Genomic DNA, 11,125 nt, shown 5'->3' on the forward strand with positions numbered 1-11,125 from the left:
GCCCAGCTAATTTTTTATTTTTAGGAGAAATGGGGTTTCACCATGTTGGCCAGGCTGGTCTCGAACTCCTGACCTCGGGTGATCTGCCCAACTCAGCCTCCCAAAGTGCTGGGATTACAGGGGTGAGCCACCGGGCCCAGCCTCACTGGGATCTTTTATCTAAAACCTTTTACTGGTTTTCAAGTTGGTTTAAGATTTCAACCTTGAGATTGACTTCTGCTACTGGTAGATTTTTATTTTTGGGGGGAGTAAAAATCAGATGGGGAGTTTAGAATTTAATAGATTGAAGTATTATTTTCTGGATTTCATTTACTTTTATTAAACTCAGCTAAATTCCATTTGAACTTTCATTTAAATGAAAATACTTAGTTCTTTACACAATAGTGATTATTCTAGAAAAGAGCTGGGATTTGAACAGGATTTTACTAAAAGGGTTATTAATTTCAGCAAACCTATTATGAAGATGTAGCTAAAAGTTGTTCTGCATACATTTCCAGGCAATACTTTGTGATACCATTTCCTTACTTTGGGCAGCAGAGCAATTCGCTGAAGTTGCAGTAACAGATCATCTCACATCCCTTCCCATCCCAGAAATGATCCTGGACATTGACATCAATCTGTGTCAGGTCAGCTACTCCTTCCGGAAGGCTGTGACAGTTGTGATCTTTTAGTATCTTTCTGTAGCAAGAGAGGCGATTTGCAGGCATGGCTCGAACTCCTAGCAGCAAAGTTAGCCCAATGGTGAAAACAAGTACCATCAATTTCATTTTGGCTTTTTGCCCTGAAATAGAAGAAAGACCAAAATGTGTCAATGTTTGTTTTGTTTTGTTTTGTTTTTTTTGAGACGGAGTCTCGCTCTGTCGCCCAGGCTGGAGTGCAGTGGCGCAATCTCGGCTCACTGCAAGCTCCGCCTCCCGGGTTCACGCCATTCTCCTGCCTCAGCCTCTCCGAGTAGCTGGGACTACAGGCGCCCGCCACCACGCCCGGCTAATTTTTTGTATTTTTAGTAGAGACGGGGTTTCACCGTGGTCTCGATCTCCTGACCTTGTGATCCACCCGCCTCGGCCTCCCAAAGTGCTGGGATTACAAGCGTGAGCCACCGTGCCCGGCCTGTCAATGTTTGTTTTTTAAAGATAGAATTCATCTGAATGAAGTTCTGTAGCATGCTTATAAACTTTTGGATAGAAAGAATGGGAGTTGGGCTTTTCTACAATCCTGTTTGTGTTTCTCAAAGTGTAGTTTTATGACCATCGATGATAAAAAACCATTTGGAATATTTGTTAAAAATCAAATGCGCAGGCTTCTGGGCCAGGCACAGTGGCTCATGCCTGTAATCTCAGCATGGAAGGCCTATGTACAAGGATTGCTTGAACCCAGAAGTTTGAGACCAGTCTAAGCAACATAGTAAGACTCTGTATCTACAAAAAATTAAAAAATTAGCCAGGCATGCTGGCATGTGCCTGTAGTCCCAGCTACTCAGGATCACTTGAGCCCAGGAGTTTGAGGCTGCAGTGAACCATGATTGTGCTACTGCTCTACTGGGGGTGGCAGAGTGAGACCTTGATACACACATACACACACACAGTCATGCACATGCTGTAGGCAGGGAGGAGGTGTTGGTGAGAGTTGGAATCTGCATTTAAGAAGTACCCAAAGCCGTATATATTTTGAACATTCAGTAGAGAACAACTGTTTTTTAAGGTGGTATAAATTCAGGCAAATTTCTAGAACAAATAACATAATTGAATACAGTGGTTCTTTGCCTTACATTATCTTACATCCTAACAACATTGTCAAAGAACCTGGGTCCCATCCTGACAGAAACAAAAAACCCATTTATGTTGATAGTGACAGATGATAGTATACAGATATGTTTATAGTTTGATTGTTTTTTAACTTCCAGAAGTAGTTTAGTACCCATTATTGTTGCAAATTTTTAGTAATGCTTGGATTTTTATCCCACATAGACTACTTCCTTTTAGCTGCAGTTGAAAACAAAGGCTTGAATTCCTGCCTTATAATCATCTAGCCTTCCATGAATTCATACCATGATGGGAAACTCATTATTAACTAAGTCAACATATCCCATTGATACAGTTCTAACATTTCCCTTATTGTAAAATACTTTTCTATAGCTTCCACCCACCAATCCTAGTTTGAACCCTGAAGTCATACCAACAATTCTAATTTCTCTTCCAGGAGATAATTTTTCAAGTACAGGATTTGCAGAGAACTATAGAATATTAAATATCTATCTAATTAGACTTCTCTGGTTTCTGTATTAGATGTGAAGAAAATGGAGACTACCATAGTAAAGGAAGAATAGCAAAATAGTGGAGGAACCAGAATTAGAATCCAGAGCCATTCAGATTTTATCTCATTAACAGGTGCCAAAGTACTTTTCCTTCCTTGGAAAGAGGGAAAACATGGAAGACATCGTATTTGGAAAGAAAACAATATTGTGGAATAGCCAGACTGGTGGCTCACACCTGTAATCCCAGCACTTTGGGAGGCCAAACCCGGCAGATCACCTAAGGTCAGGAGTTTGAAACCAGCCTGCCCAACGTGGCGAAACCCTGTCTCTACTAAAAATACAAAAATTAGCCAGGCATGGTGGCGTGCGCCTGTAATCCCAGCTACTTGGGAGGCTGAGGCATGACAATGGCTTGAACCTGGGAGACAGAGGTTGCAGTGAGCGGAGATCAAGCCACTGCACTCCACCCTGCATGACAGAGTGAGACTCTGTCTCAAAAAAAAAAAAAAAAAAGAAAGAAAGAAAGCAATATTGTGGAATAAACATTTTTGGTATGAAGTTTTTAGTGATTAGGCATATTTTAAAGGTAAATCATTTTAGATAAGATAATGGATTTTTAAATAAATACATTCATTGCTTTTTTTTTCCTTTAGATTAGAAACAAAGTATTTCTTCATACTCCTAAGAGTTTCAGAGTTTCTTTGTCCCAAATTCTAATTTGAGTTGGCCATTTTTGGCTTTGGCTATATATTTCCTTAGAATTGTCAATATCCAACTTAATTCCTACCTCCAAACACTACTGAAAGAAAAGACTAAAATGAGATCTACTTCATTTTATATATTTTCAGATTTAATGGAGCAAGACATTGCAGTGTTACAGTGCGTCACAATCCAGCATATATAAATGATATCTTCCAGTAGGCTTTTTGTAGATCATGGTTTAAGTGACCTAATATGTGATCTACCATGGAGAATTTTCTGTATGTACTTGAGAAGAATGTATATTCTTCTGCTATTTAACTGAATGTCCTATATATGTCTGTTAGGTCCATTTGGTCTATACTGGTGTTGAAGTCCACTCTTTCCTTGTTGATTTTCTGTCTGGCTATTCTAACCATTACTAAAAGTGGAGTATTGCAGTTTCCTACTATTATTGTGTTGCTGTCTATTTCTCATTTTAGTTCTGTCAATATTTGTTTTATATATTTATGTGCTCTGATGTTGAGTGCGTATATATTTATAATTGTTATAGCTTCCTGGTGGGTTGACCCTTTCATCATTATATTTTCTTCTTTGTCTTTTGTGACAGTTTTCTACTTATAGTCTATTTTGTTAGATATGAAATAGTCCACTCTGCTTTCTTTTAGTTACCATATGCATGGAGTATCTTTTTTCATTTCTTTACTTTCAGCTTGTATGTGTCCTTAAATGTTAAGTAAGTCACTTGTAGAAATCATATAGTTATATATTGTTTTCTTTTCTTTCAGCTACCCTAAGTCTTTTGATTGGAGAGTTTAATCCATTTACATGTAAAGTTATTATTGATAGGGAAGAATTTACTATTGCCATTTAGCTTATTGTTTCTAGGTGTCTTGTGGTTAGTTCTTTGGTGCTTTTTCCCCCCGCCTTGTCTTCCTTTGTGTTTTGTTGGTTGTTTTCTTCTTCTTCTTCTTTTCTTTTTCCTGATATGCTTTGATTCCTTTCTCTTTTGTGTAAACTGCTATAGGTATTTCCATTGTGGTTACCATAAGGCTTACATAAAATATTTTATAATTGGCCAGGTGCAGTGGCTCACGCCTATAATCCCAGCACTTTGGGAGGCCGAGACAGGCAGATCACGAGGTCAGGAGATCGAGACCATCCTGGCTAACATGGTGAAACCCTGTCTCTACTAAAGATACAAAAAATTAGCTGGGCGTGGTGGCAAGCGCCTGTAGTCCCAGCTACTTGGGAGGCTGAGGCAGGAGAATCACTCGAACCCAGGAGGCAGAGGTTGTGAGCCGAGATTGGTGCCACTGCACCCCAGCCTGGGTGACAGAGAGAGACTCTGTCTCAAAAAATATATATATAATTATAAGTCTGTTTTGAGGTAATAACAACTTAACTTCAATCACATACAAAAACTCTACACTTTTAATTATCTCTCACCACACTATGTTATTTGATGTCACAATTTACATCTATTTATATTGTGTATCCATAAACATATTTTAAATTATAGTTATTTTAATACTTTTGTCTTTTAACTTTTATGCTAGAATCAAATGGAATTCAACCACCACCATTTTAGTAATATAGTAGTCAGTATTTGTATATACACTTATCTTTATCAATGTTTCATATTTTCTTATGCTTTTTTGTTTGCATTTAACAATAAAGATGTATAGAGTATTTCCTTATAATTAAAAAGAAATCTTTTTCTTCCATTATGGTCTTTCTAAATGTTGCTCTCTCTGTCAGGAATGTTCTTTTTTTGGCTGGTTTTTTGACTTTTAGGTCTCAGTTTAAATGTCATTCCTTCAATGGCCTTTCAATCTAAGGTAGTTTCAACCTTGTTCTTTCATAGTGCCCTTTTCTTTTCCTTAATGATATTTATCACAATTTAAATGATATATTTGTGAATTTACTCATTTTATGTCTGTCATTCTCATTAGACCAAAGGCTCCATGACAGCAATTTATTTTGTTCACTACCATACACCAGTGGCTAATACAATTCTTGGCCCATACTTGAAAATGAATGATTTTCCAAAAACACATTTTTTATTCTAGGCGAGAGCCTATAGAGGTTTTATGTTGTCTAAAAGAATATGTGGACTTCTTGGGCTAACCTAAGGCCTTCCTTTCATTTTGTCTCCACTCCAATCATTTATTCCTGTTCAGCTAGCCAGGCAGTCAAGCCAGTCATCTCTTTAATCCTATGTATGTGTCTCTGCCTTGTTATTCCTTCTCACCCCTTCCCTTGATATTAATTTCTGACCAATGACAAACCTCACACCCATATCTTCTAATCCTTCCCTGATTTCAGACAATACTACTCTCATAGCTCCCTTGCTCTATGTTCCCAAAGCACTTATATATAATCTGTCCTACGAGAACTGTGAATTTGAGCAAATAATGCCTTGTCATTGTCAGCATTTTTATAAGCTGGTTAACCATTTGGAGAATATAACTACAACTGGATATGGGGAGTGGAAAATTCAGAGAGCTGATTAATTATTTAGTGAATTGGTTATTATATGAATTTACCTATAGCCAAGAAGGAAGATTGGGAACAATCATAAAGGGCCTAGAAGATATGATAAAGAGTTTAGATTTTATTGAGTATACTAAGAAGCCATTGGAAGATTTTGAAAGAACAGTAGCGTGATCTGATTTATGCCTTTTTAAAAAATCCCTGGCTGGTCTGTGAAGATGTATTGTGGTGGGACAAGATTGGAAATAGAAGAAAAGAGGCTTTTGGTGAGAACTCACGGGAGATATGAGGCAAGAGGGAAAGAATCAAGGATGACTCTTGGGCTTTTGGCTTGAATGATGTTGCCATTTGTTGAACTGAGGAAGAATTGGAAGGAGCCAATTTGGGCGGGAATCCAGGAATGAGTTTTTAGACAAGTTAGGTTTGAGATGCCTGTTCGATATCCAAGTGAAGATGTTGAGTAGGCAGTTGAATGTGAGTCTAAAGATCAGGGGTGAAAATACAAATTTGAGAGTAATCAGGATATTTATTGATAGTATCTATAGCTATGGGTCTGGCAGGGCAGCAAGGGTAGACCCAGAAGAGATGAGGCAAAGGGCTGAGGCCCAGGGCAATTCAATATTCAGAGGACTGGAAGAGGAGATGCCAGCATCAAGGCAGCAAGGACTGTAACTTCTACTTCTTTTGTATTGAAGCAGAGTGCCTGCTTCAATGCTGAGCTCACAGTAAGTGTTCAAAAAATTTCCTTCAGTGAAATGAACAAATACATTGCTGGAAAAATAAGTAAGTAAATTGCCATACCACATACCTCTTCTGTGTTCATGCCAGAGCATAAAATCATTTTTTTGCCTCAGTCTAAGTCACATACTACAATGGAAAGTTCCACACCTAGCAAGTACCTACTGGTAGTTGTGTGTGTGTGAGTGTGTGTGTACACATAATAAATTACATGTTTTGGCCCAGCACAGTGGCTGACACCTGTAATCCCAGCACTTTGGGAGGCCAAGGCGGGCAGATCATGAGGTCGAGATTGAGACCATCTTGGCCAACATGGTGAAACCCCGTCTCTACTAAAAATACAAAAATTAGCTGGGAGTGGTTTCATGTGCCTGTAGTCCCAGCTACTCAGGAGGCTGAGGCAGGAGAATCACTTGAACCGCAGAGGCAGAGGTTGCAGTGAGCCGAGATTGCACCACTGCACTCTAGCCTGCGCGATGGAGCCAGACTCCGTCTCAAAAAAATAAAATAAAATAAAATAAAATAAAATAAAATAAAATAAATTATATGTCTTAAATGCAGACTTCTCTTCTTCCTTAAGTACAGATAAATAGCTTTAACTATTATTTAGCAAATGGAAAAATTTCTGACCCAGTGTGTTCCTGGGATACATTGGTTGTTGTTTTCATTAAAGGATACCAAACTTAATCCTTGGCAATCCATCAAAACCATATATGTTTAAGTGCCAACAAGAGTGAAATGATTTTGGCCAATTTGAAAAAAATTGGTCTTTTTTTTGTCTTTTTTAGTTGAGGTACATTTACTTAAAATCCCTCCTGGAGTACACCCAAATTACAAAAGAAAACAAAGTTACATACTAAAAATTAGAAGGAGTGAGCAAGAGAAGCTTAGGTAGTTATCCATTTTTTTAATTCGATTTTATGTAATTAACATTGTTCCAAATGTTGTATGATAGCATTTATATCCTAATAGTGTTGTAAGTTTTAATAGATCATTGCAGAGGATACAGGATTATGAGCAAGGCATTTCCAACTAAACAATAAATCATTGCTACCATCCTTTGGTAGGGAATTGCAAGTTTTGATTCTGTCCGAGGGCATCTAGCACAAGCAAGCTTTTGAATGGCTGGAGTTAAATGGAGACTTAAAAAGAAAAATTATCCCATTTAATTGCCAAAACTAACAGGACCATGCAGTTTAAGTGTTCAGACATTTATGGTGCAAATGCTTATACATGCAGCTGATGTCAGTTCTGGGAACTGGTATTAAGAGCAGTGGCATGAAACAGAGTTGATGAATTAGACAGAAAAGACAGTCCATTTTAGGATTGCTTTCAAAAAAGCAGCAAGAGAGAAGCAAAGCTACAAAAGCAAATGAAAACTCCAGCCCAGAACTTGACATTTGAAATATCAAAATTATAGTTGGGAGAGATTAAAATTGCTGCCCAGTCTGTGATGTTTTCCATTCATCTCTCTTGGAGGATGAAAATCACTGTTTTTTTAAAGTTCTCTTTTTTTCTTATTAACTGCCTTAGAAGACGTTTTTGTTAGAATGACTGAGCCCTTAGAAGATGTTTTGGTTAGAATGACTGAGTCCCGAAGTGAAATTTCCCAAAGTATGTGTTAAAGAACAGAAGCAGTATTAAAAAGTGAATAAGCTGCTTAAAGATCCTTAAAACAGACATATCATCTTAAATATCTAAGATACCTTCATCCATAGAAAAACAAAATCCACATCCTCCCTAAAAGTGATCAGGCTCATAGAGCATGCCAGAAGATGATATTAATATTCAGTCTTGCATCATTCTCCTTCTTTTCCTGGACACAGTAAATCATCATCACTGGAGAAAAGGACCAGCATTTGGGAGAGCTTTTCATAGCCTGTGTAACTAAGTTAAGGAATTTTAAAGAGGAATTTTTCTAAGTTTCAGAGGGAAAAGTGTTCTCTTTACATTAGCAGTACAGACACTGTTGTGTTATGAATTCAATGAATTCCCTCTTTGTATCACACATTTGTACCAGTTTCTTTTCAGGAATCAGGATTTTTAAAAGCAAAAAACATTTTCTTTCTTAGATGTTGCAGCTAACTTCATGTAGTGTAGCTAATATAGCTGCTGCATTTAAAACAATCTTATATACTTTATCATCCTCACATAGTTCTGAGGACTGGGATAAGTCCTGTTGTGTGGGACAACATTCAGAGCGAATTTAGGCATTAAATAAATGACAGTGAAGAATCTGCCGCTTTTTAAACCTATAATGAAATGACTTTCCTAGTGAAGAAATATACATTTTCTGTTCTCTTTTAATCTGATTATTTGCCTTTCTACTAGGAAGCATCATATTTTTCAAAGTGCCTGCACCATCTCCTCAGAGGATCTCTGTCTTTCTCTTCTGACTCAACACATACATACATTTCTGTTCTAATCTACAGTAGTAGTTTGGAGTAGAACAACTGACATAAGATGTTTTTTATAGAGAAAAAATTACATACCTTTTTCTTCTTTCCTTTTGGTCTTCTTGGCAGAGGATGCTTCTTAAATGCTCACACTCACTCGGTGAGTTTGGGCAAAAAGAGAAGAGAGGAGGTGCTGGAAGGAGCTTCTTTACAAATGAACCTTTGTCTGCCTCGTCTCTGGCCTGGGATCCACAGACTCGCTGCTCCAGCCAGGACTGCGGGGAAGGGGGGAGTGGAAGGAGATGAGGCTGCAAGAACTGCCTCCTTTGGAAGTGTTCAGTTCGTTCCAAACCAGGCAAGAACGAACTGAACAGCTTCTTTACAGAGGGAAATAACTAGTCTATACAAGAACCTCGGGGAGGCAGACTCTGGTAGCAATAAAACATAAAACCTGAGGGATTTTAAAAGAACACAGAGTGATTTTTCCCTTAAGAAAAGTGTGTGTGTGTGAGAGAGAGAGAGAGAGAGAGAGAGAAGAGGAAAGTGGGGAATAGCTAGCTGTGCACCTCTTCCCCTTTCACAGTTTTCCTAGTCATCTAGATCTCTTACAAAATTTTGGTAGAAGATATGTTCCAATTCACCTTCCACCCCTTCCATTTCTCACCCAAAGAGTCATTACTAGTCAATGGAAAGCTAAAATGATGACTAAAAAAGAAATGTATTCTGTGTCTTAGAAATAAAGGCACGAAAGAAATTTTATTCTGTTTTCAGCAAACTATACTGGAATTCTAGCATCTGTTAACTGTCTTTCAGGTTTTTAAAAAATTCGATTAGGAGTAGTGTTTTGGGAATTAGAGAGATTATATTGTAATGGAGTTGGAATTATCTAGACAGACAATTGAGGAAAGGGCATTCCAGGTTGAATTACAAAGGCATGAAGGTGAAAGAGAGGGTGACAACTTCGGAGATTATAGGTCGTTTCATTTGGCTAAAACCAAAGATGGTAGTAGATGAAATTTGAGAGATAAGAAGCAGCAAATTGATGAATTACCTCATATGCCATGCTAAAAAAATGGTTTTTATGCTGAAGATGAATGGAAAGATGATGAAAACATATTAAAAAGGATGAAAAGCCTGACTGCAGTGTGAAAGAAGGATGGTTTCCCGGGAGGAAAGGAGACTAAAGACAGAGAATACCAGCTTTTGCTGTAGTCCGGAAGAGAAGATAGGAAGGAAAACTGAAAAGACCTGATGACCAATTAAGTATTTATGTTTAGCATAGAGATAGGAAACTTTATTAACTTCCAAAGGCTTGGGCCTTTGGACGATGGTACTGTTTATATCCTAGAAAAAGGATATAAAAGGAAGAGCTGTTATTCATCTAGGAAAAAGAATACAAAAGTTTTGTCTGGAGGAGTGGGAAAATAGAAATGAGTTAGTCGGTGAATGTTGAGTTTAAGGAACCCTAAATACAATTGAGAATGTTTAGTAGGCAGTTGGTTAAATAGACCTGGAGCTTAGGAAAAAGCCTGGTCTAGAGAATTAGTTCATCAACCAATCAACTCAATATCAAATAATCTCAACTAAATAACTAATACAGTTATTCAACTAAATGATAGCTGAAGTCATGGTTGTACCACTAAGAAGTTACTGTGCTCTTACTGTGTGCCAGGCATTTCACACGTCTGAACTCATTCACTCTCCTTCCAACCCTATGAAGTAGGAACTATTATTAGTCCCATTTTATAAATGGGGGGAACATCAGAGATGTCAGGTAACCTGCCCCAAATCACACACACAGCCAGAAAATGGCGAGACCCTGGCAGTGTGTTTCTAGTGTCTTTGTTTCCCACAATTATACTGTAGTGCCCCTTAGAATATAGAGTTCATGATAGGACTGAGAGTAGAATTATTCAAGGGATGGGTAGAGAACTGGGAAGGAAACTGACAAGAGGTAGCCAAAGAAGTAGGGGAAAAATTAGGAGAGTGTCATCATGGAAGTTAAAGGAGGAGTATTTCAAGAGAATGGAGGTGAATGGAAGCCTGCTGATTACAGCAGTGTTGGGAGAACCACACATGCACACCCTGATATGAAGGTAGGCAGAGCAAAGTGAAGGTCAATACAACCAGAAGCAGTTCCAGCCCTGACAGAGATCAAATCTCTGCTTGGTCTCCATTTCACTGAAACTGGAGCAAGTAGCATGGACTTCAGGAAGGGAGATGAGAGGTGTGTGCGCAGTGGACTGCACATTTCCTTTGCATATTTATAAACAAGTCTGCTGTGATTCTTACTAAATAAAGATGATGCCATACACAGATGGAGTTAATTTGTTTGCATGATTTAAATGTATATAAATATGTGAATATGAGGAGGAAAATGGAAACTAGCCTTTATTCCACTTTAAGAGCTATCCGTCCTGTTTACCTCAGGTAGATCTAAACAGAGGTATGGTGCCAAGGCAAATCAACATTCCCTGTAGATGGATCCTCTCTTTACTCTGTTTTACTCTTATTTCCCTATGTGTCTGATTCTGTCTAAATT

General features: G+C 38.1%; 2 protein-coding genes across 2 annotated transcripts in view; both read right to left on the reverse strand.

The window, feature by feature from the left end:
- Positions 1 to 8,971, reverse strand: part of SCRG1 (stimulator of chondrogenesis 1) — a 15,945-nt gene extending 6,974 nt beyond the window's left edge. Inside the window, exons 1-2 of the mRNA XM_032148924.2 lie at positions 8,680 to 8,971; positions 526 to 781 (exon numbers count right to left, since the gene is read on the reverse strand). Of these exons, the coding sequence (XP_032004815.1) occupies positions 526 to 767 (242 nt within the window). The 5' untranslated portion in view covers positions 768 to 781; positions 8,680 to 8,971. The remainder of the gene's footprint in view (positions 1 to 525; positions 782 to 8,679) is intronic.
- LOC116480342 (large ribosomal subunit protein eL21-like) overlaps positions 1 to 10,276 on the reverse strand; it is a 56,269-nt gene extending 45,993 nt beyond the window's left edge. The window contains exon 1 of the mRNA XM_032754622.2: positions 10,265 to 10,276. The gene's annotated coding sequence lies outside the window, so the exon portion shown is untranslated. The remainder of the gene's footprint in view (positions 1 to 10,264) is intronic.
- Positions 10,277 to 11,125: the final 849 nt, after the last annotated feature.

The sequence above is a fragment of the Hylobates moloch genome, unplaced genomic scaffold (assembly GCF_009828535.3).
Source record: "Hylobates moloch isolate HMO894 unplaced genomic scaffold, HMol_V3 SCAFFOLD_3, whole genome shotgun sequence".
Classification (NCBI taxonomy): domain Eukaryota; kingdom Metazoa; phylum Chordata; class Mammalia; order Primates; family Hylobatidae; genus Hylobates; species Hylobates moloch.